Here is a 25,828-nt window from a genome sequence, read left to right on the forward strand (position 1 = left end):
GGCGCCTGAGGTATGGGAAGATCATTTTCGGAATCTGTACTCCTGTGAGGCTACTTCTGAAGACACGCACGCAGATCTATTTCCCTATGGTTTGAGTACTCCCTGCCCTGAGGAGTGTATGGTTACGGTGGCCGAGGTATGCACTGCCATTGATAGATTTGCATTAAATAAAGCTCCCGGCCTGGATAAACTCCCGGGCGATCACTTCAAGCACCAACCAAAAGTGTGGGGCCCCTACCTCTGTCTGGTATTTAATGCAATTCTGAGAGGGATGGTGCTCCCCAGTACTTGGCTGGGAGCAGAGATAGTACCTATCTCTAAAAAGGGCTCGCTTCTGCTCCCATCCAACTACAGACCCATAAGTCTCATCGACGTCTCACAGAAGATCTTCGTGATACTTATTTTAGACCAATTGCAGATTGGATGGAGCACTTCGAAATACTGAGCCCCTATCAGGCAGGGTTCAGGAAGAACACCTCCACCATAGATCAACTCTTCCGCCTAGTAGTATTACACTGGAAAATGGTGCATATAGAGGGTGGCAGCCTCTATATGGTGTTCGTAGACCTGCGGTCTGCAATTTGATCTTGTACCAAGAGGCAAACTGTGAAAAGTTCTTTTAGATCTGGGCATCCCCGATCATCTTCTCTCAGTCCAGATTAGGTTACATGAGGCAAACTTTGCACAAGTCAGATGTGGAAAGAGTGGTACGCATACATCCAGATTCCCAGTTGGCATGGGGGTAAGGCAGGGCTGTGTGCTTGAGCCAACCCTGTTTTGCCTCTATGTCAACGGGGTAATCACACATCTGAATGGGGTGCTGAATAATGATGCGCTGAAGATAGCCAGGAATAGGGTACCGGTGGTAATGTTCGCCAATGACACCCTACTGCTTTCCAAATCCCTGATGGAATCCAAACAAACAGCAAATAGCAGTAGGAGTCAATAGTTGCAATACCATAGTATATACACAAACAGTCATAGCAAAACCTTATTTGCCATAGTTGCCCACCTCTTAGGTCCACTGCTAAAGAACCCTAATTATACAGACAGAAATAGAAAACAGAGAGGCAACAATATGTGTTCACAAAAGGAGTAGCGGTCCTTCAGATTGTTCTTCAAATATATTTTTATCACAGTCTTCAAATAATATCTTGATAGAAATGACAGCCAACGCGTTTCACCCAGATTGGGCTTCCTCAGGGCTGTAAGTATAACAGTACAATAACCAGGATATTTGTAGACATAGTTATAAACACATTTCATTAATACAACATGATGAAACTGATACAGTTTTCTAACACAATTATCCTTTATATACAAATGTCCAAATACAATTGGTGTTGAGAATATTTGAAGGACCCTACGGTATCAAAGAAAACCTTCATATTTGAAAATAGAAGGGAGATTTATTACTTTGTACCGAGCAGGTGGTATAGCATCACGTTGTATGCAAAGCAAAATTGTCACCCTGGTTCCCTTTAATGTACGGTTTACAATCAATATTTTGAAGAAAAAAATCCAGTTCCTTGATCTTGAGGTGTATGTAGAAAACAACAGACTTCTAACATCACTATACAGAAAAGAGACAGCAGTAAATAGCACCCTCCACAGTAACAGTGCACACTCACAGAGCACTAAAAGTGCAATCATCCTTGGAGAGTTAATCCGGGTTTGTCGCAACTGTAGTGAGTATCCGAACTTTGAGAAACATGGATTTGAAACCATGCAGCGTTTCAAACAGAGAGGTTATCGGAATCAGGTGCTTAATTCTGCGTACGAGAAAGCTAAGAAGGTAAATAGGAAAGATTTGTTAAGACCCAAAAAAACACAAGCACAAAAAGACATCAGATAACTTACGTTCATCACCACGTTCTCACAACTTAACCAGGATGTGTACAAAATAATACACAGACACTGGAAAATTCTGTTGGGAACCCCAGGGGTGGGACCACTCCTGGGTGAAAAACCAGGAATAACTTACAGGAGATTAGGTACATTGCGAGAAGCCTTGGGTCCCAGTTACACAGCTACCAAAAATGTGAACACAGGGTGCTGGCTGAATCGATCTAGAGGCTTCTATGTCTGTGGAGATTGCAGTATATGCTATATGGGCATTAACAAAATCCTCAAGGTTTTCTTTCTCTCTGTTCTCAAATTCAAATCCCCAATGGGTTTACAGAATTTTGCACCAAACATGGTTTGGAGATTAATTCATCGAGAACAAAATTCAGTATCTTCAACCCACCCAGAACCACAAGACCCAATCCCACCCTGGGCAAAATAATACTGGAAAGGGTTAGTACCATTTGTCTACCTTGGGGTCACGATCAATGAGAGCATGACGTGGGGTCCCCAGGCAACTAAATCCCAGCTAAAGCTTGCCCAATTAGCGAGTGAGGCTATCTAACTCCTCAACAATAAAGCTGCTGGGTCCTCCACTGGAGGTCTACAAATCACAGGCCAGGGGTGCAAGTATGTATCGTGCTGAGCAGTGGGGTTATTGTGATAAATTCAAAATTTCCAGGGTTGAGAACAAGTTCTTAAGGAACTTAGTAGCTCTTCCGCCCAGTACCCCGCTCCTCCCACTGAGACTGGATTTGGGGATTACCCCAATCGAGGAGGAGCTAGCTTTAAGACCGCTAAGGTACTGGCGCCATCTCTGGGTCACACCTGAGCTGGTCAATTATAGGCAAGAGCTCAAAGAAGTACTAACTAGTAGCTCTGCACGCAAAATACAATGGTTTGCCTTCATCAGGAAGGAACTTACTATATTGGGACTTCCTAACCTATGGACTGACCCCGAGAGGGGATGTAATCAGATTTTGGCTACCATGCTATCAAAAGGATATCGTGCTGAGAGCTTGGATATGGCCATGCGCAATCCTAAGCATGGCTCCAGAACGGTATCCTTCCTTATGGTAAAAGATATATACCATTTTGAAGGCTTCCTGGATGTCATCTATCCCGTTATAGCAAGAAAGCTCTATGTGCAATGGCGGCATGGTGTTTTACCTATACGGGCCTTTACATGCAATTGGAGCATGTCAGCACCGAAAAACTGCCCATTATGTCAATGCAACAGTGAAACAGAGCAACATTTCTTCTTCTTTTGCCTGGCGTACCTCAAACCAAGGAAATACTGGCAGATTCCACTTTGCAAAAATCTTGGCTTCCGGCAGTGCTTGCAAGAGTATTGCAAACTGACACCTCAGGACCCATTGTTTTTGCAGTCTCGCATTTTCTAGCAGCCATGTGGCGTATTAGGAGATCTTCAATTGCAAAGGGCTAAACTGTATATTTTCCTATGAAGATTCTTCCTGGTTCTTCAGCCTCCTAGAATAGTGCATAACATGCCCCTACCTCAAAAGACAACTCTAATTTTAATGTGTTTTTATTGCGACTGTAACAATTAATCGTGTGATCTTACAACAACTTTTTTACTATTCGATGCTGTATGTTTTTTTTAAACGTGTGCTTTTAAGGTATTTTCTGTACCGAAATAAAGATTTTATGAATGAATGATAAACTCCCTTTTCTGCATTTCAGTACTGGGCAATGTGCCTTCTACAGTTGATTCCTGACCCCTTTCATGCTTGCCACTTAGTCACTTTCAGTATTCAAAACTGTTCTCAACCTCATACCTCAACACCAAGCATATAATCTCTGCATTTTTTGGGCTTTTTCCTCTAGAAATCCCTACCTCTGCACCCAAGGCTGGGAAATTAAAATCAAAAACATCTCTAAAGACTTATTTCTTCACCCTGGTACAAGGATAAGCCTAACCTCTCCATGACAACGCCTTCCAGTTGGGCTCACAAGTCTTTCCAGTCAGATACCAAAGTCTGGATTCACTGTTCTTGGGTAGGCTCTTAGAAAAAGGTTTTCAAGGCTTGTTATCACTGATTGGATGATAGGTATCCAAGCATTGTCCATCACTGCGAGAGGATCAACTTCTTCCCATTCACCGTGTTCTGTCAATTGTCCTGCATCGCAACTCACTACTCAGCTCACTGTTTATGTATCCAAGCACCATAGCACACTGAGGACACCGCATGGTAAGTAATAGTGCATAATTAGAAACTCAAATAAAGAAAAAAGTAAATAAATCAATTTGTTCTTTTGAGGTGTCAAACAGGCCAAAATTCACTTCCCTCTTAGGGAAGCCATAATGGTTAAATCAACCAAAGTGGTTTATATCGCAAATACATTGATGTATGTATGAAACATATTGACTGTGCATTTTTGCATACTGCAGTAGTACACACAAGGTATGTTGGTTTGCAGTCACTATGCCGGGTTGTACTCAATAACTTTAGTTTGTGGTGCCAAGTTGGTTATTGCATAGGGGAACTAATACAACACATATCAAGCACACTTGTTTGTGTGAGAAAACATGTGGCTTATGGCCTGATTTCAAAAACATCATATTGGTATATGTTACCAATATACTTTTTTATATCAGCAGCACACCATTGTGTCCATTGTGTGCATTAATAAATGTATACTGAATACTGGTGTGAATACATAATACAATGGTATGTGCACAATGTTTTAGTTTGTGAATACTAAATATTGGTGTGTTCACATAACACAATGGTGTGTGCACAATGTTTTAGTTTGTAGTCAGTAATCTATTGGTTTGCCCTTTATATAGACTTGGATCATATGCTTGACATTGTGGTTAGCAAGCACACCTTACAGCTGAGCATGGATAACACTCTGGTTCACCGATGTAACCTATGATTTTGATGCATAATAATTTGGTTTGTACTCATAATGTAAAGCTTGTATACAATGCACACGGTTTGCATGTATATCATAATTATCTACGTCAGTAACACACAATTGCATATGTTTAGTGTTCTAGTTTGCAAACTTAATATCTTGGTTCTAAGGTACAACTCATTTGTTTGAAAGCACGATGTATGGGATAAAGTACCTCTGCCATTCATAATAAGGATATTACACATCATCAAGGAGTTTAATGACTCCATAACAGGACGAGGCTGAAGGCCAAATTCCTTTATATGGTCATAGAACTCCGAGGTGACATGCATTATCCTTTTAACATACAACAGAGTGTATTTTATTCCTTATAATACATGGTCCCCTCATCACTCTTCCCTGAAACCACTTACATCTTTGGTGGTTTGTCATTTCTCATCATTACAGTCAAGAAGAATAAAAGCAGAATCTGTAGTGCCAGCATACAATAAGCAGTTATTAATTTTTGCAAAAGGATACTAGGATAAGTTTAATGTAAGTCAGATACAAACCTGCTGTATCTCATATAGCCGAGATACCCGCCACCCCCTCTCAACACAATCCCCAAAAGGAGTGAAACCGGAAACAGTTCTTGAAGTTTTTGGAAGTGGGATGGAGTGACCATCCCGGCCGTATTTATTAAAACAAAATTAAAACATTAAACGTTTCATGTTATGTACAATTTCATTACCATATCGCGATGTTTGGCTAACCTTAACAGATTCTCTAATACAGAGGTTCTCCTAGCCGAACTAGCAACCTACAAAACATTTCTTGACATATTGAAATTGTACAACCTAACGTTTAAGGGCCAACGGCAAGGTCATAACCGGTGTCAAGATCCCTAACCGGACTTACCCCTCCCACTTGGGATGGGCGACAGCACGGAGGCGTACCTCAAGTGCAACTACTACCAATTTCCCTTGACTTGACGGGGGCACCTAAAACTCGACGCCAGTTAAAGGTCGTTCGAATACTCGTGTGAGGTATCTAGAAGGTATCGTGGCCCTTATCCCAACCCCACACAACTTACCGCATCTGCCGTCGCAGATGTCACTGGCCCCGGGAAATTCCCCAGGAGGGGGCTGTAACCCCTCCTACAAAGGAAGGGGCCTTGACCGCCTTTCCTTTACTTCCGGCGACCCATCCTTAGAAGGGACCGCCTCCCCATTGAGGGGCCAATGGCCACCTCTCCCGAGCGCTCCCATCCGTGTTGGGTGACGCCCACTCATAGGGATCTACTAATTAGTGCTCACCGATCATGACCTTACCGCCTACCAAAATAAATACGACAGTGCAAATTAACCTAAGAATACATTGGTCACTATGACCGAAAGAGCATACATCAAAATTCGACACTAACTGAATATCTTTAATGGCAAACATACTCAAAACGAACATTCTTTATTAACTCAAAATCAGCGTGGCACTACAACCTGGAAACGAAAACAAAACAAAATTAATCAACTTTATTATACACAACTGGCTGTCTTCAGGGGCTGGTGGGTGGGTCAAAATTGGCTCTTCGTTCTGTCCCGAGCTCACGTGCAGCGAGGAGGTGCAGCTTCAGAGCACAAGAACAAGAGGATGTCTTCTGGTCTTGCGTCCCTTTTTATCCGTCTTCAGGGCGGGCGTATACCCGCCCCTGCCTGCCCCTGAGGGCGTGGCTGGCTGCGTCGGTGTCTAGGCCAGCCCACTCTAGGGCGGGAACGAGCGCGCCCCAGCTACGCCGCTTCGGGCATACCAGCTGAGACGCGCCTCCCGCCCAAAATGGCTTCCCGGGGGGATCGAGGCACTCGGCCATAAGTTCGGGGGGACCGATTCGGTCGCCCCTTTCCATATAGCCGAGATACCCGCCACCCCCTCTCAACACAATCCCCAAAAGGAGTGAAACCGGAAACAGTTCTTGAAGTTTTTGGAAGTGGGATGGAGTGACCATCCCGGCCGTATTTATTAAAACAAAATTAAAACATTAAACGTTTTATGTTATGTACAATTTCATTACCATATTGCGATGTTTGGCTAACCTTAACAGATTCTCTAATACAGAGGTTCTCCTAGCCGAACTAGCAACCTACAAAACATTTCTTGACATATTGAAATTGTACAACCTAACGTTTAAGGGCCAACGGCAAGGTCATAACCGGTGTCAAGATCCCTAACCGGACTTACCCCTCCCACTTGGGATGGGCGACAGCACGGAGGCGTACCTCAAGTGCAACTACTACCAATTTCCCTTGACTTGACGGGGGCACCTAAAACTCGACGCCAGTTAAAGGTCGTTCGAATACTCGTGTGAGGTATCTAGAAGGTATCGTGGCCCTTATCCCAACCCCACACAACTTACCGCATCTGCCGTCGCAGATGTCACTGGCCCCGGGAAATTCCCCAGGAGGGGGCTGTAACCCCTCCTACAAAGGAAGGGGCCTTGACCGCCTTTCCTTTACTTCCGGCGACCCATCCTTAGAAGGGACCGCCTCCCCATTGAGGGGCCAATGGCCACCTCTCCCGAGCGCTCCCATCCGTGTTGGGTGACGCCCACTCATAGGGATCTACTAATTAGTGCTCACCGATCATGACCTTACCGCCACAGGCCCGGATAGTTGACCGGCTATCCGGGCCCCCCACCAAAACTCCTAGCTAAAGGTCATGTTCCAACGTTTTCAACCATGCTAAGAAGTCTCCTATGAGTAACTCATTTCCCACCCGAGACAAATGCACACCATCCCCCATATACATACTGTCATCATTAATACAACCGTGCGGGATAGAATGCAATGTCCTGGAACGGAACAACCTACTCATTTTGTTATTAATTTTCCTAACAGAATGGTTCAAAGCAGGGATCGAAATAGCCCCCCGCCACACTTTTCGTGGGATCATATGAGACCACGCAATTATGCACCCCGGAACTTTCCTCGCCAACCAACTTACGGTGGAAAGCATTTCCTCCAGGAGAAGTCGTCTACCGGTGGTGACCAAATCATTGGCCCCTAAATGTACTATGACTATAGACGGCGGTGACCTCATCCGCCCTAACAAACCCTCAAGGAATGGTTGAAACTGGTCAATACAGAGACCGCCCCTTCCGTAGAAGGACATCCTGTACCCGTATTCCCCAGCTACGTGAATCATGTCACCTGCTTTGAATACGTCTGCGGCACGCCTCACGTATGAGTGGCCCACGACCCACACCTCCTTTCTCACAGCCGGTGATGTCTGACCGCTGGCCCGGTGTTGGGTCGACTGCATAGTCCGCCCCGCCTCGAAGGCTTGCGTAACTGAAAACCAAACAAAAGACAAGAAGCGTGAGTACATTGTTACAGCTTCACAACATGTGCAACCGCACATACCTCTTATAACAATTGGAGGACCAACGCCCCACTCGTTTTACTTGTTCCACATTAAGACCCCTGGCTGCAGCTTCAGTGGCAGCCCCTATCCGAAAGGAGTGGGTCCCAAACTCACCCGGGTCCAAGCCTGCTGCGGTAATTGACATCGCGAGCACCCGCTGAAACTGAAACTTTGTCAGTGGGGTGGCGTCCGCGTGTCTCAACATTGTCCCCCCCCATGATGCCACCCTTTGTGCTAGGTAATCCTCTAAACACCTCACCGGACACATGGAGGACCCTGGAATCCTGCGAATGACTATGCAGTCTCCCACCCCACTTTGATCGGTTTTCGACTTGACAAAGGATACCGTCATAGTCTCACCCCTGATCTGAACGTGTTCCCGGCACAAACCCCCCGCCACATCCCGCTTGCTCCTTGCCACCAGCTCACTTATCCTCATAGCCCCGTGAAATGCAAGCGTAAAAGCGGCTCGGAACAAACAGGCCTCGAACTGAGACGAGCATATGTCGGGGAGTGTGGCCAGCAACTGGGACAACCTATCCAGACCTATCGGGCGCCTCTCATCTACTCTGCGACCCTCAAGGCGTTGCCAGCCACGCAGCGCTTTCTGTACAGCAAAAGACGCTGTCGGGTCCTGGATATTATGAGCCCTGGCGACAAAGGAGATGGCAGCACGATGCCTCTGGGCTGTAGCCACCGACTTCCCAGCCTTACGCAAGGACATCAGAAAATGTACCACCCAATCCTCATGGCCCCAAAGTCCCCCTCTCTCAGTCCCCAAAAAGGCCAAATAAGCCCGAAACGCCCCTTCGTATGCCTTCCTCGTCCTTGGTGCTAGACTCTCTCCCACGAGGTAACGAAGTTCGGGGCACCGAGAGACCAGAGAGCTTCGGGAAAGGGTGCTGGCTCGGGGTCCGCTGAGGGAAGGAAACCCGAGAAAGCCTGCATTTGAAAACGAGACAGTGCATCAGCAGCCTGATTCATCACCCCCGGGACATGTTTTGCTCTGAATACCACGTTCAGTTGCATACACAGTAAGATAATTTCTTTAAGCAGCCTCAAAATCATTTTACAACGTGCCGCCTGACTATTAATGCATTCTACAACGGTCATATTGTCAGACCAGAATATGACAGAATGATTTTTGAATCCATCGGGCCAGGATCTGAGGGCCACCAAAATAGGAAACAGCTCAAGGAAAGCAATATTACTCGTCAGCCCCTCATCGTGCCACCATGTTGGCCACTTTTGTGCTGACCATTTTGTGCCGAAGATGGCGCCGAAACCCATGCTTCCCGCTGAATCCGTCCATAGACCAAGCTCTTCAGAGGTCAAGGCCGGTTTGTTCCAGACGACTCGACCATTGAAATCCGCCAAAAATGCTAACCAAATACGCATGTCTTGGCGGACCTCGGCCGATAACCTTGTGCGATGGTGACCCTCCTTTAGGCCGACCATCGCCTGTGCAATTGAACGGGAGAAGGGGCGGGCCATCGGGATCACCCTTAAGGCAAAATTCAACTTCCCCACCAATTGCTGCAATTGATGCAGCGTAACTTTAGATGCAGTGATACACATTTGCAGGGCTGTCTTGAATTTCGATACTTTGGAAGCTGGTAAACGAAAACAACCCTCACTAGAGTCCAACTCGATCCCGAGGAACTCGAGGCAAGTCGTGGGACCCACAGTTTTACCTGGTGCCAACGGCACGCCAAATTGTTTCATTAAAACACAAAATCCAGTCAAGGCCCGGGCACATTCATCATCCCCAGCGGCCCCAAGGAACAGAAAGTCATCGAGGTAATGCATCACATTCCGAAAACCTGTTTTCTTCGTGTAAACCCATTGCAGAAAACTACTGAATTTCTCGAAATAAGCACAAGATATCGAGCACCCCTTTGGCATACACCTGTCCATGTAATACAAACCTTGAAACATGAATCCCAATAAACGTTGGTCATCCGGGTATACCGGGAGCAAACGGAACGCTGACTCGATATCTGATTTCGCCATCAGCGTCCCGGGCCCCAGGCGATTCAAAATGGCTACGGCCTCATCGAATGATGCGTACCGCACCGAACACATTTCTGGATTAATTGCATCGTTTACAGAAAGGCCATGAGGGGCTGATAAATTGTGAATCAATCGAAACTCACCCGGGTCCTTCTTGGGGACCACCCCTAAAGGAGAACAAACAAAGTTCGGTACCGGGGGGACAGGAAACGGGCCGGCAACCCGACCTCGGGTAACCTCCTTCCGGATCTTATCCTGTACTACAGTAGTATGCTGCAAGACGGAAAGTTGATTTTTGCACGTCCCGACACCCTGAAAGCTACCCACCGGGATGCGGAAACCATATGAAAAACCGTTTCGTAGCACCCCAGCAGAAGTACGATCTGGGTATTCGCTGAGCCAGGGAATCATCGCCAGGGTATCAATCGGGGTTGGTAAAGGCGCCCCTCGGACTATATTAGACCTGTTTAGCGCCTCCTCTACCCCCATTTTCACCCGATTTGGCTCTGCACGAGGACTCAGGATGGGGTGCCCCACAACCACTACATTCGTGTTTGAACTTACAAGATCCCGGGGGCCTAGTACATTTGCTTCTGTTAAAATTGAAACAGAACCCCCTCTTCCCTGTATTGCCGGCGGGTCTCGGGTAATCGTCTGTACCCGTACCCGACCGAAAGGGCGTCCCCCCATTTTGGCGGGAGGACTCACTAACAGCACTCCCCACCAATGGCACTTTCAACATTCCCGACTCTTTCATCTTATTCCATGTTAAAGAATCGTAACAGTCCCAGGTTAAACTTTTGTTATGCTCCATCGCTTTCCTGAAAAGGTTGTCATAACAGAACCATTGGTTACCTTGGTGTGATGTCGAGTACCCCATAATTCGTGACTGATATACTGGAAATTCAGGCAGCAAATCAGGCCTACGTTCCCCCAAAATTGCCGTGAAAATTCCCCAAGCATTACCCCAGTTACCAATATTTTCATTCACTTTAAAGGCGGCCATTTTTGCGCGCCAAACACTCGGATGCATCAGATCCTTTTGACCCTTAACAGTTTCGACCTCATAGTGATCAACGAGCAGGGAGAAAATGTTAACGTATTCCCCCGCCCAAATCTTTTCCTTTATTGGCAAAGGAACATGTTGCCCCAATCTTTCTCTACGAGAGGGTGTTGACTCATCCCTTGCAATCGGCAATGGCCGCTTACCTGCACCGGACGCTGCTTCCGTCCTTCGTGGCTTGTCTATCGCCGCATCCGGCGCGGGCACCTTGGCTGTATCACGTTTCTCGCGCAACTGCTTTATGAGAGCTTGCGCTTCGGTAGCCATGGCGCCCCCATTACTGTCCCCCAACCATGCTGCTAATTGTGCCGCCAACTCGGGAGGCATATCTCCGGCAGGCGTCGGGGTGACTATCACGGGAATCGGATTCCCCTCATCCGGTACCGGGGCCGGTACCGGGGCTGGCGCCTCGAGCGGAGAACAGGGAACCGGGACGTCTCCCCCGACCGGCCCCCTTCTCGGCCTCTTTGGCTTCCCTCCGGCCGGTGGACGCCCCGATCCCTCCTCGCCGTCTCGCTCCGCCAACCGCTTCTTAATTTCGGACATGTCCTTCATGAGTGCCCGAACCAACTGGTCAGTCGACATTCTCTTTGCTCCTTTCTTGGGCATCCTTTCGACGAAGTATCTAAAAGACAAAGAGAGAGATTAAAACGCTCAAAATTGGCTCTTCGTTCTGTCCCGAGCTCACGTGCAGCGAGGAGGTGCAGCTTCAGAGCACAAGAACAAGAGGATGTCTTCTGGTCTTGCGTCCCTTTTTATCCGTCTTCAGGGCGGGCGTATACCCGCCCCTGCCTGCCCCTGAGGGCGTGGCTGGCTGCGTCGGTGTCTAGGCCAGCCCACTCTAGGGCGGGAACGAGCGCGCCCCAGCTACGCCGCTTCGGGCATACCAGCTGAGACGCGCCTCCCGCCCAAAATGGCTTCCCGGGGGGATCGAGGCACTCGGCCATAAGTTCGGGGGGACCGATTCGGTCGCCCCTTTCCAGAATGTGTGGAAACATGCAGAGATTCTATTTTTCCTGTAATAACCTACAGCATGGAAATATAAACATATTCCTCTAACTATTTCCTTTTTACTGGTGAGGTTTTCTTTTTATACAAAAATAACAGTAGAAAGAATAGCCAGTTCCTGTTCTCTTTGTTTAAACTCTAGCTTCAAGTATGCTTCTTGAACTGCCATTCACCCAGGCGGCTGGCAGTGGCTGCAGAAATGGTAATATTGAAATAACGTAATTTCTTTATTACAGATGACTAAAGAGTCACAAGTCGACTGTAATAAGGAAATTAGAGACAGGCTTTTTTACAGTTGTTGCATTATCCCATGTATTATACACTGATTTGCATGCAAGTTGTACTGATTTTGCGCTTAACCTGCTGGTTTGCAAATGTTCCATGCTGATTTGTATGCAGAATGTACTGCTAAACCTGTGATAATGGATGGATTTCATGCAATTTTAAATTGTTTTACAAGTTCAATATTCTTGGTTGCATGAACATTGTAGTATTTTCTAAGAATTACCTACCGATCTGTGTGCACAATATAAAGCTACATATGTTCTGTATGCCCATTTCATACCTATCGTTTTTTTTTTTACCAACAGCGCTGGTTAATCAAAAGAAAACACATTTCTTTAAATTGAGTTTATTATTAAACTTGTGAGAGATAAACTGGTTTGGTTGTGTTACACTTTGGTTCGACTCAGCTGATTTAGAGGGTCCGAGACACAGAGAGGTATCACAAGATCTCCGACAGACGGAGACTCGTTTTACTCCTGCCTTGGAAGAAGCTACTGCCTGTGAAGCTGTGGTGCGCCCAGAGTTAAATGCCTTGAATCTCTTACTTGTGTTTAAGTTGACAATTGCACAATTTTGCTATTAAAAGTAAGGTGATGCATTTTAAACTGTGTTAGTTTTCCTATGTGAAGTGAGCTTCAGCAGATGGCAAATAGCATTTATGATTTAAACATTTTATTGAGGGTAAACAGTTGACGAGTAGAACAATACTTATATGGAGTATCAAAACGTTACTCCGATATGCCTTTTCAGCCATCTTGACACTCAAAGTAAGAGCAACAAACGCTCTTTTGTGAATAAGTTAAAAAAAAGGTGGTGATAGACCAAGAATGGGGGGAAATTTTCCAACATCACTGGATCTCTCAGGGCAAGCTTAATACCTAAAGTCTGTCCCTCCAATAAATGCAAAAGGATTTAAATTTTCTTGCCAATTGATTTTGTACAACTTTGAATTTTGAATTACCTATAAGGCCAGGTCATTCTGAAGGTGTTTTTAAGAATGTTTTTGTACACTTAGGTGTACAAATGAAAGCTAAAAATAGAGACATTTATAATAGGTTATAGCAAATGTCCTATCATTCGGCATTACAGCATGTCGGTGGGCCTGTTGATTTAGACAGAAAACAGTCAATACTGAGACCGTTTAAAGTCAATTCAGTGTCAATATGGTTTGCACATTAGTATGGTTATGCTACGTTCCTATTATATGTGTTAGACCGTATTACACATGTGGGGCACCATTTTTCTCTGGAGAAAGGAGGAAATGCAAAATGACAAAGCTTTGACTGGAAATTCCAGAGATTTGGGTCACATAGATTCAGGGAATTTGTTGGTTTTCTAAGTTTATAGGGAATTATCAGCAAGAAACGTGCTGGAATCCTGGAGAGCCATAGTAACCTGGCTTCCTCTTGCCCTGTAGTTATTGGAAATTTCCATTGTTGATAGAGTGTCCAAAGTGCCAGTCGACTCTTAAGTCAAGAACTGCAGCCATTCCCCATTTAAAGAGAGAGGAAATTTGTTGTTTTTAGACATACTTGTTGAAGTTTGCAAGTCAATTCAATTCAATTCAATTCATTCTTTATTCGGATAATAGGACATCCATAAAAGTACAAAATAAAATACCAGCATGAATATTCATTAAAACCAATCGATACATACATAAATAAATGGTTGAAACGATAAACGCATGACTTAAAGCAGTATGCACACAAAAATAAATACATAGTGCAAGAGTCAGCGCGGCGAAGTCATCATAGACATATAATTTAGTTAGAGCCAATAACAAAGACGTTCCTAAAATGAAGCAGCATAAGGTGATAATGATCAGATGATATAACTAATAACATCAAAGTAATATAAAAATACACGTTAGATCAGAAATAATAACAGTGTGATTCATAAAATGTATCAGCATGATATAATAAAGTGCAGACAATTTAACAGGTAACATAGTGCAATAAAATGCATGTAATTACGTTAAGCGACCCACATAGGGGTCAAAGAGTGCAATCGGAACTACTTATAAAGTGCTCATAGAGGCGCGGGAGCTAACAGCCAGTCTCAGAAAAGTGCTAACACAAAGGGCTAGATTTTTCCCATTAAGCATGACAATATCCCTATAGGCCACCTTAAAAGAAGTAATAGCTAAAGCCTTAAAAAAGGGAATCAGCAGCTGTTTGCTATATATTTGGTAGAAGTTACAGAAAAACAAAAAGTGTACAATGGATTGACTACCACGATATCTGCAGGGACAAGGCATTTGCTCAAGATTGGTGTTAAAGCCTAAGGGGAAGCACAGTAGGTATTTTAAAGTGCCAGCCCTAAGGCGAAAGAGCAAGCTTTGTTCCAAGCAGTTTGTGGGGGCCATCAGCAACCACCATAGTTATGTACCGGGCGACTGAATATTTCAAAATTTCTCGCTTATATCTGAAGTCGCTGTAATACTCATACAAGATCTCCTGAATAACCTTTTCATTAATGTCTGCCATGTTGCTTGGGTTTGTAAAAATATGCGACAAATTTACAGTAGTCAGTTTAGCCTTGACGGTCTCCAACCATGGTAAGTCACTTCCCTTATCACATTTAAGACAGTCAACTATGATTTCTCTAGTTACCGTGGCTGCTGGATTTTGACACACTTTTATCCAAAAGATGGCTGGGTGGGTCCTGATGTAGTCTTCTTTATAGGACAATTTTAACTCATGGTATCAGACAAAGGATGAGAAACAGATCGCTGCCCCCAAAACTCTCCAACAGAATCTATTTTTCTACCTGAGTGCTGTTGCAATTCACAGGGCCCCAAACATCCGCTCCATATGTTACGGTAGGTATACACTGAGCTTTATATATTTTCAGTAGAGATAACACTACCTCAGTTCTTCTGGATTGGGGAAAGCGCAAGACCGAATTGGCTGTCTTTAGAAATTTGCTCTGGCTCTGTGCCAAATGAGCAGCCCAAGAGCCATTATCTGAGAAAACCAAGCCTAGATATAGGAAAGTGCGTGTGCATAACAATTTTTCAGAGCCAGAGGTAATTACATTAACAGAGTGGTTTTTGGGGCCACAATTAATTAAAAATGATTTTTAAAAATGTGTGCAAAGGTCCAGTTCATAAAATCAACAAAGCCCCCAACTAAAAAGCACACTGCATTAGGTGTGCGGCCCATTAGGACCCCATCATCCGCATATAATAAGGCGGGTAGTTTGTTGCCGTGTTGCCGTTGATCATAGGACATCCATAGTCAGCTTAGACAACTCATTTTGCAGCTCAATAATATATAAAATAAAAAGCAGAGGGGCCAGCACGCATCCCTGACTGACCCCTCTGCCAATGATGATGTTCCCTGAGACTGCCCCATCCCTTTTTCCCAGACCCCCATGTAAATAAGCCAAAAAATTTACCAAGGCCTCATCCAGTCCTTATTTTAAAAGACATAACCATAGTTGTGATCTGTTTACAAAATTAAAGGCTGAGGTGAGGTCCATGAAAGCTAGGTAGATGGGAGGCTGCTGAGCTATTGTGTATTTATCAATGATCACATTTAAATTGAGGCATTGCTCTACCGTTCCCAATTAGCTTCTGAAGCCTAACTTACATGTGTTTAAAATACTTTCATCCTCAGCCAAACTCCTGATTTTATTAAATAACACCCGGCCAAGTATCTTAAGTGTGTTATTGATCAAAGAGATCAGTCTATAACAGCTAGGGTTGGACCTGTCCCCTTTTTTAAAAATCGGGACTATGATACTAGTCGACCATGTACTGGGGATTTGGGAGTTTGTTAGGTTGTTAAAAACATTGAGTAAAAGGGGTGCCCAGATCGCAGGTTTATGCTTGCTAAGGTTGATAGGAAGCTTGTCAGGGCCAGGGGCCTTGTTACCTAGACTTTGCTCAATAGCATCCTCAACTTCAGATAACAATATCTGGACTCATGTAGCAACATGAAGGTCTTTGTGGACCTCATTCTGAGAAGAGGATGTATATATGTTTGAAAAATGGGCTACCCAAGCTTCACTAGTTATAATACAGCTTAGGGGGGCTAGCGTCTGGCCCATAGATCTCATATTTTTAACTGCTGTCCAAATGCCGTTTCTATTGTTAAATCTTGCGGTACAAGCCAAGTTATCCCATTGTTCTTTCAGGATCTCCTCTTTCCTCCGCTTGACCACTTTGTTATATTGGTTCCTCGTTAGTCTAATAAGGTTTGCATCCCTTGGTACGGCTGACAAAGCAGCACGAAGCTCTCTATTTGCCTGTGAGCAAACGCTATTGAACCACTTGGGATTGTGGTTATTATTAGACGCAGGTTTTGAGATCATTTGTTTAATGCCTGCGCATAAGTGGGCGAAAGCAGCAACTGCCTCAGGGTTGGGGTCAGTAGGCAACAGACAGGTTTCAACAAGTGATTGATAAGATGTTAACATGTTCGAGAAAACATTACTATTGTCAATGCCTTTCCAGATAATTCTTAGGTTGTCAGTTGAGGATGAAAATGTATAGGCCCCTGGTTATACAATAAAATTATTTCTAAGGGCAATCCTAAGCATAACCGAGGTTGGGTTGTGGTCCCCAAACACACCAGGTATAACCTCGGATCTGACTAAAATATCTTCAAGCGTGGCTGATATCAAAACATAATCAATTACTGAAGCACAACCGCGACCTCTGTAAATAGGTATTGGGTTACTGTCATGATGGTTTATGGCTGCGATGTTCATCACATTTAATAGTTCATGGTTCTACAAATAGTCCAGTAATTCAGTCCCCCTTTTACACAGATTTGCGTATGGTTCATGGACAGTGTCCAATTTATTTGCCCTAGAGATCCTAACATTAAAATCGCCGCCTAGGCAAATTCGAGCAAAATTGAGATTTCCTGTTTCAGTTTATATGTCTAAAACAAAATGAAAAAGATTTGCAAAAATCATGTTAGGTGCACTTAAGAAGACATTAATATAAAAATTAATAAAACAAATAGAAGCCCCCGTGTATATGTCAGGGCTGTGAAGTTGGAACTATTTGTAGGGATAATTTTGACACTACCACTAGACGAGATGTTAACCCAAATAGAAAGGCCGCCATAAGGTCGCCCGTGTTTGGGAGCAGGTGCACATACATTAAAACATTGAAAACCCTCAATATATAACTCCCTTGTATCCCATGTCTATTGAAACATTAAAATGTCATATTTATTTACCAGCTTGACCCAGTCCTCTATTTCTACTTTGGAGGCTAAGCCGGCAATGTTCCAGCTTAACACCTGCAGATGTTGGTCAAGTGGGCCAGAGACCTATTCTACCAAGGGCACTGGTACCATTGTAATAGGGGTCGGTTCGGTGAGCATTGGTGTGGGAGGCAGTCAATCTAAACCAGAAAGGGAAGAAAACCTATTGTGTGACAAAAATGGGGAAATGACAGGTATATTATGGCTGACGTTGAGTTTGTAAAAATAGCTAAGAGGCAATGACCAGATGTCAGTGGGTGAGGAGCTATTGTGCTCTCCTATCATTAATATTGATTTTGCAAGAGCCGGTCAATGACAATTAATGACAACACAGTCTCCCTCTATGGTCTTGTCTGAGGGCCCGACCCAGCCAACCCTACGCACTATCAGATGTCATTGATTAGTGGAGAAGTGTGGCTCAATGATTAAAGTGGCAGACCCTGATGCAGAGGTCTAACCCGGGACCAGGGTTCAATTCCCTGCCTCGGTGGTACTTGGGCTCAAAAATTCCACGGTCCTGATAATTCTCGCCTCGGTGCCTATTCCAATCATGGAGTCCCACTCTGCAACTCTGGGCAATAGCTTGCTTAATCTCCACAACGCTAAGATTGCCTGGCCTCCACCTTGGGGGTGCCCAGGAGTGGACGCCTCACAGGGAATGCCAGGATGGGTTCCACAGTGGTATTCGTACATGCACCTTGAGACCCTTGCGGGTGAGTAGTGCGCTATACAATTTACATTACATGTTAGACACCCTAAAACCTTTATGTTTAGCAAGCCAGTTAGTGCTCCATTTGCATAATTGGTCCCATGTCTCCAACTGACTTTTCCCTATAGGGGGCACCCCTGCTAAAACCTAGGAGCAGGGCTCAGGTGGTAAGCTTAGAAAGAACATCTTTTCTAGGGCCCGCTAGCAATGTTCCTGGTGGCAGGGGCAGTACTCTGGGAATTATATGCAAGGCTAGCATTATTTGCAAGGGCTGTACTAGGTGCGTGATCAGCTGGTTGGCTAGGTAAATCTGATGTGTTGGAATTACCTAGATTTTACATTTTTTCCGAGCTAATAGGAAGCTCAGAAAAAATGCATTCTTTGACTATGCGACAGGTATCAAAAGAGCCAGTTAGCGGAGGCTGTGTAACAGTTAAAGTTTACTGTGGCATGCTGGAGACTGGTCCGCTCCTGGCCTACGGTTTGTGTGGTCCCCCCTGTTGTGATGATGTCTTGGGTATGTTACAGTGCTAGCTAAATTTATTAATTAGTGATTCTACATGATCCGAGCGCTCCCAAATTATAGCATAATGCTTCTCAACATGTTCCTTAACGCGCTCAAACATGGTATCAACAATAATGTCAATTGCAGTGTCTGCCAATTTAAGATTATTAAAAAGTGTTGGTGTGGATTTAGTATGAGTCTGGGCATGAATTGAATGATTAGACATATCAATAGTCATTAAACAGCAGGGGGGTAAACTGCTACTGTGTCAGCTGAAACCGCTGGACCTTGAATCCATGTGCTTAAAGCAGTACGCTGTGGTTTTAGACATGGTGGTTGTTTCCTCTTTGGGCAGAAAGGCTTGGTTGCTTTCCTTTTTCCTTTCGCCCCTGTGATTTCTGGGTTTTGGGAGACGTTCACATTAGTGGTGCCAATATCCTTACAGCACGTCAATGACAAAAGATCAACAGCCTCGGACCCCAAAAGCCATGTTGCCGTCATTGCCTAGTCCACCTCCCAAGGCTGTCAAGTGCATATTTGGTTCGTTTGACAAATTCAGCGTCAAGGGGGGGCTAGTATGATCACTGTTCGTGTTTGAGAGGGTGAGTTGAGGAGTTATTATTCCCAGGGACATACGCCTCACAGTTAACGGAATTTCAGTACTGACAATGTTAACAACTCTCTCCAGCACACTGTCTATAGAGGCGGAGGCACGTGAACTGGGCATAGCAGACCTTTTAACCATAACAAATGATATCCACAGGAGTACGACTTGCTTCACTCACCACGCAGATGTCAAGGATGATGGTGGATGTCAGAGAGATGGCCCAGCTCGGCCTCTTCCGGTCTCTTCCGGGTGCAGATGGGCTGGTTCAGCGCCGGGTCAGCAGAGCGGCAAATTCACATTTACCCAGGGCACGCTGCGGGAACCCTGGCCTCTTTTTGAGCTCCTCCCGGCACACCTGATGGCGCAAGCGACGTGTGCACCACTCGTTCTGCTGGGTGATGTAGTGCCCTCCCCTCGCGGCACGGGGATACCAGCTAAGGCAAACTGCTGCAAACTGCGGCTGAGCGGGGAAGCCATGAAAACACAGCGCCCTTCCTAGCATCGAGGTCCTGCTCTCCAGTGGCATGAGCACAAAGTGTCAGGCAAGTGTATTTGAGTTTGCAAGTCATTCTGGATCAGAAGTTGTGCTGGGATCCATTCAAGGCACAACCCCCAGGGTTTCCTGGTTCTCTAGTGTCAGAAAAGCTGAGGCCTGGCAAAGTACTTTGATTGCCTTCCAACCTTAGGTCCAGATATTGCAGCCATCACCTATGGGATTGTTGGTTGAGGGGTTGAGACCCTAATCATGCAACAGCCATGAACCTTGTCAGGTGGAACCACGAAAAGTCACAAAATTAACCTGTGATTAATCCTCTGGTATCTTGGCACAAACACAATCAGGCTTAACTTATAGGAAATGTGTAAAGAATGAATACAGCATTATAGAGCAATAACGTGAAAACACAACACCAGAAAGATCCCACAACAATTAAGAAAAATAGTTATGAACTTTTAAAGTTTAAAAAATATCATCTAAATGATCGAAGCACCAACCGCGGAAATCTAGTGCTTTGAAAATAGGACAAAGTTGAGAATGATGACTAACCACAATGGAGGGTGGTTCAAATGCACAGGTGGATTGGGCCTAATCTCTGCTTTTCAAGAAAAATGTCTAAGAAAGCAAATTTCAGTAGGGTAAGGCCACTGGCGGAGTTTGAGGAGGAGATGTCATCTTTAAGTGGGATTAAAATAGCGGGGCACTCTAAAAGGGAACATGTAAAATACATTTCTGTGATTCCTATTTTGTGCCAGCCAAGCAGTATTTTGGTTTCTCTCTGAGATGTGATTGCATCCAGATATATAACATAACAACGGGCATACACCTAAAATCTGTCTGCCAAATTAGCTTTCTCAATGTCTAGCTGTTTCAAATAAATAAGTAACTACAATGATTTGTTAGAAAATAATTATCATTAGACATATTTCGATTCCGAAATTGTAAGACTGTGAATTAAATTACATTGAGGCCTGTGGAAGGAATGTATTGGCCCTTGGGTATTTGTGCTTTATGTTAGATATGTATGCCTTTTTCGTTGCAGATCTCATCCATCAGGATATATTTTCAACCACCTCTCTTTCCTTTTGAACACCTACATTTCACTCCCCCCTTAATGAAATTCCTCGCATCTCCCTCATTTCTGCACCCTCAAACATACTCTGGACTCACTCACATTTAAGCACTTTATTTCCTTTTGCCTTGTAAAGATTTTGACATCTGTGTACCCCCTTCAAACACATGTATACAGAATTCCAATTGCAACTGGAATACATGACCATTGTTCTGTTTGATCTGCAAAGACACCAATCCACTGACAGACACTTTGCTGTGCCTTCATCCTCAGCGCCAGCACTCTCAAGCAAAGCCCTTCATAAACACCTGTTACAGCTCAAAGGATGCACTGTGCAAGAGTAATAGGATGCAGGAAAGAAATACAGAAACACAGCAATTAAAAAGCTAACTAAATAGCTAAGATTAAGTAAAACATGTGAAATAGGAGAGAAACTAGATTGCTCACATGTATTGCTTTAACTTTTTTAGCATTCATTGTTCATAAATCAATCCATGTTTAGGGCATTAATGTTGAGGGCATGAAGACAGGGCCCATTTTAATGCCTTACACAAGATAACTGTTTTCACAATGAGCACATAGTTCTTGCTTTGAGCTTTACTTGGATATTTGTATCAACTTTGCAAGGGAACAAGAACCCTACTCGTCTTTGGATCAATTTTGCAAGCGAACAAGAACCCTACTCGCCTTTGGATCAATTTTGCAAGGGTATAAATACAGCAGCTCCACTTCTAAAGGGGCTACCAACCTACAGCCAGGGCCTGGGGTGACACAGTGGGGGAGGTTAATGTGGTGAGGGATCTCAGCATAATATACATTAAAAAATATTTGCATTATGACACTTACTATTAACAAGGACAGAGCACCAAATCACATGTGCTTGCATCCATTCCTGTATGTGATGAATGGGGAATAGTGGGTTCTATGTCGATGAATGATGGACGTATGGCATCACGCAGGTATAAACACTCCGACACCTGAAAACCATGACACTGATAGCATCACTTACCTACAGTGGATGACACCATAGACCACAATGGCAAGGAAGGGCTTTAGAAACATAAGCCCTGTGTTGTGCATCACAGTGCAGAAAGTTGCTGTGCTCCCTGGCTTCTGTTTCAGAGCGAGGCCTGGGACAGACAGCCCAGCCTTAAATACATCGCTTTGTTTAGAGATATGACTGTGTCTTAAATAAATTGATCTATTTATTATTTTATGAAGGAAATGTGTATTTCCTTCATAATTTATGAGGGGCGCAGTCTGAGAGCCCTAATGTAGAAGCTACCCCTGGGTAATAGGTAGCAACGTGGCATTGACTAGCAAGTAGGTGCTGGTCTCCTCTTGGTTCTCAGACCACTTTTTGGCAGAAACATTTCCCAAGTTTTTTATTTGAACTATCAGGGCACCTTTAGCACCACTTCCAATGGTTCAGGACTGGAGGGGCACCACTTGGGGGGGGAGGGTCAGGACTCATTCAGGTTGGGTCCAGGGGTGGCTTCAAGATGGTTAGAGCCTTTTCTGTCCCTAAGGCTCTGATCAGGAAGCTAGCCAAGTAGGCCTTAGAGTTAATCTGGAAGTCTTGGGCTCAAGCAGGGAAGCAGGTCTCAAGCAGCAGGCAGTCATCTGAAGGCACAGGGCATGCTACAGGCACAGTCTACTGAGTGTCCTTCCACAGGTCCGGAAGTGACCTGAAAGGTTGGTCTGAGAGTCCATTTTTATACCCGATGCCAGCTTTCAAGTGGAAGAAACTTCTTAGGTTTTCCCACCACAGAAGTGTCTGGAATTTTTTGACTCCCTGCCCTGATCCCATTCTGTCTGCAGTCACAATAGGCTAGTATGAAGTTCTTTGTGTGTGAGCTAAGACAGTGGCTTTGAAGTACAAGTAGGTCTGTGCACAGCTTCATCCCATCCTACCTTGGATGGCCCATCCTACCAACACCCAGTCCCTCTATTGTGTGGCTATATGGGAGGAATACACAAAGTCCAACTGTCTACTACATATAGTTATGTGGCCTAGAAAACAGGCTGCAGTCACCAAATTGTTAGTTCAATAAAATGGCAACTTTCTAAAAGTGGCATTTTTAGAATTGCGGCTTTGAGAGAGCGCAATTTGAATGAAAAGTATATCTGTACCATATTTACAAGCCTATAACGCAAACGTAGAACTTGTAATATGAAGTTAGCACTTGTAGCGTAAAGTTAGCATATGTAACTTGAATAATAGGAAATGTACTTGTATTTACACTAGAATACATTAGTATTAGAAAGGCCCGTATACATATAGGATGGGCTAAAGTAGAAATGTGTAAATGTTTACGAACAGTAGAACGTGCTAAACAGAGAATATACGTATGTAATTATTAAACAGAGAAGAAGGCGAAATGCAAAGCAAAGAAATGTGCAGACTATATAGCACTGTGTAAGAAACGAGAGTATAACGTTGTATTTTATGTAATATGGATTCGCTTATAATCAATGATTTGCTAATTCGAATATATGTGTGTTAAAAGTTATACTGTGTAGAAGAGTTTGTAGAAATGTTAGAATAGTGTGGTCATGTGTGATTTTAACCTAACTGACCAAGGGTTTGCAAGAGTGTAGTTCACTGCATGTAATTTAGTGGACTCACAGGAATAGGGATAGCTTTGATCTGAACGTGCGAGCCAAGAGTCAAAGGTCTTGTTAAATTTAGAGTGACAATGCTGGACGAAGTTTATGGCCTAATGAGATAAGAGACGCTTGGAATTTGGGGTCTTGTTTAGAAGTGACTGTTCACAGGACCAAAAGAGGTTATAATCACAACTGTAATGAATAGAGTTCTTTTGAGGTGATAGACTTTGGACTGAAAGTGTCAACTGGAATGTCATGAGGTTACCAGCACGAAGATGAAGATGGCGCCTAAGAAGCAAGGTCAACTTAACGGACGACGCGAAGAGACGAAGCTATGGAAAGAACTAGAATGAGATCATGTGAAATGTGTATGTGGTGGGCGTCAAAGGGGCGTTCCACCTATACTGTGATTGTGTATTTAGGGACAGCACCCAGGGGAGAGGTTAGCTCAGAGCAGATGGCCTGAAGACAAAGCGCAGAGCAGAGGGAAGAGAGCAGTAGGCCGAGGACCCTTAGAGAGCGGATGGGTAGGCAGAGAGGGTACTGCTTCTCGACATAGGTTACCATTAGAGGTTAAGAAAGTTTGAACTTCTTTTGGAAGTCAAACTGCTGACACCTTTTTAGGTAAAAGGACTTGCTAGTAGGGATGTCATCTAGCATAGAGTAGGGACAGATTTAACTGGTTTATTCTCTTTTTGTAGATGACGCAACAGATCCACTTTGTGTCTATGCTTTTCAATTTGCTGATTCTGGAATTGATTTTGATTGTATTCTTTTGTAGACTAAGATTCTTTAGGGAATTTATGTTCCTTTTAGTTCCTGTATATTTGTTGAATCTTATCCTGAGAGGATTGTATATGCAATTGATTCTGATTTTATATTAAACTTTTAAACTTTACCAGTCGTAAGTGGTTCTTCAGAGTTGCGTCAGTCTATGGGGTTGATTTAACTCATGCGGGGTTTGCCTTTTACTCAATGACAGAAAATAATCGATCCAAAATTGGAAGAATGAGATAAGTATCTAGGTGATCAGAAAAGGTATCAAAATCTCATTCCCCGCAGTTGGTAGCAGAGAAAGATGGTTTTCTTCTTGAGGAAGGCAACCTAGGTCAGGTCTAGATTACCCCAAGGTCCCTAGTCATCGACGACCAGAAGAAGAATCCCTGCCGAAGAAGGTGCTGACGGTGCGAGAGAAAAGCAGCAGAGTCGGTCGAGAGTGAGTATAAGGGTCATGCGTTGCCAGATTGCGGTGTTTTATGTTGTACCTGTGTTGTAATGTCAAGCGGAGTTGAATGCCTGTAGTGTGATTGAGGGAAGGTTGTGAGCGCGCGCAACCGGATAAAATCTTAAGTCCAGAGAAGGGCTTAAGTGGTTCGGGTGTATCGAACACCCAGAGTAATTGTAAAGGGGGTCATGAGGTACCATTGATCGCCCGCAGGACCGATGATAGGGGGAGTGTAAGAGTGAGTGTATGAGTAACGGACGCTGGTCGTACGTTTACTGTGTGTAAGTAACCTATCAGTTAAGGCGAGCGTCTGAAGTGAGAGGAAGACGTCTCGCCAGTTGAGGTGACAATTACAGTTAGACTGTGGACGTACAGTCAAGAAAAGTGATCGCTTGGACGGAAGTAGTCATTTTTCGGTGTCAATCAATCAATCAGTGACACTTATTAAGCGCGCTACATACCCGTAGGGTCTCAAGGCGCTGGGGGGAGGGGGGGGGGTGCCGCTACTGCTCGAACAGCCAGGTCTTCAGCTTCTTCCTGAAGGAGAGGTGGTCTTGGGTCAGGCGCAGGTCGGACGGGAGGGAGTTCCATGTCTTGGCGGCCAGGTAGGAGAAGGACCTTCCTCCTGTGGTCGCTCTTCGGATGCGGGGGACGGCGGCGAGGGCGTGGTTGGCTGATCGGAGGTGGCGTTTGGGAGCGTAGAAGTTGACTCGGCTGTTGAGGTAGCTCGGGCCTTGGTCGTGTAGGGCTTTGTGTGCGTGGGTGAGGAGGCGGAAGGTGATTCTCTTGTTGACGGGGAGCCAGTGAAGGTCTCTTAGGTGTCCGGAGATGTGGCTGGATCGTGGGATGTCGAGGATTAGTCTGGCTGAGGCGTTTTGGATCCGCTGGAGTC

At 44.7% G+C, this 25,828-nt stretch overlaps 1 protein-coding gene across 1 annotated transcript in view; it reads right to left on the reverse strand.

Moving 5' to 3' along the window:
* Positions 1-1,556: 1,556 nt before the first annotated feature.
* The window catches only part of LOC147734720 (uncharacterized), a 57,199-nt gene continuing 32,927 nt past the window's right edge, over positions 1,557-25,828 (reverse strand). Inside the window, exon 3 of the mRNA XM_086953618.1 lies at positions 1,557-1,787. Coding sequence (XP_086809744.1) covers positions 1,759-1,787 — 29 coding nt within the window. The 3' untranslated portion in view covers positions 1,557-1,758. The remainder of the gene's footprint in view (positions 1,788-25,828) is intronic.

This window comes from Lissotriton vulgaris, chromosome 1_2 (genome assembly GCF_964263255.1).
Source record: "Lissotriton vulgaris chromosome 1_2, aLisVul1.2, whole genome shotgun sequence".
NCBI lineage: Eukaryota > Metazoa > Chordata > Amphibia > Caudata > Salamandridae > Lissotriton > Lissotriton vulgaris.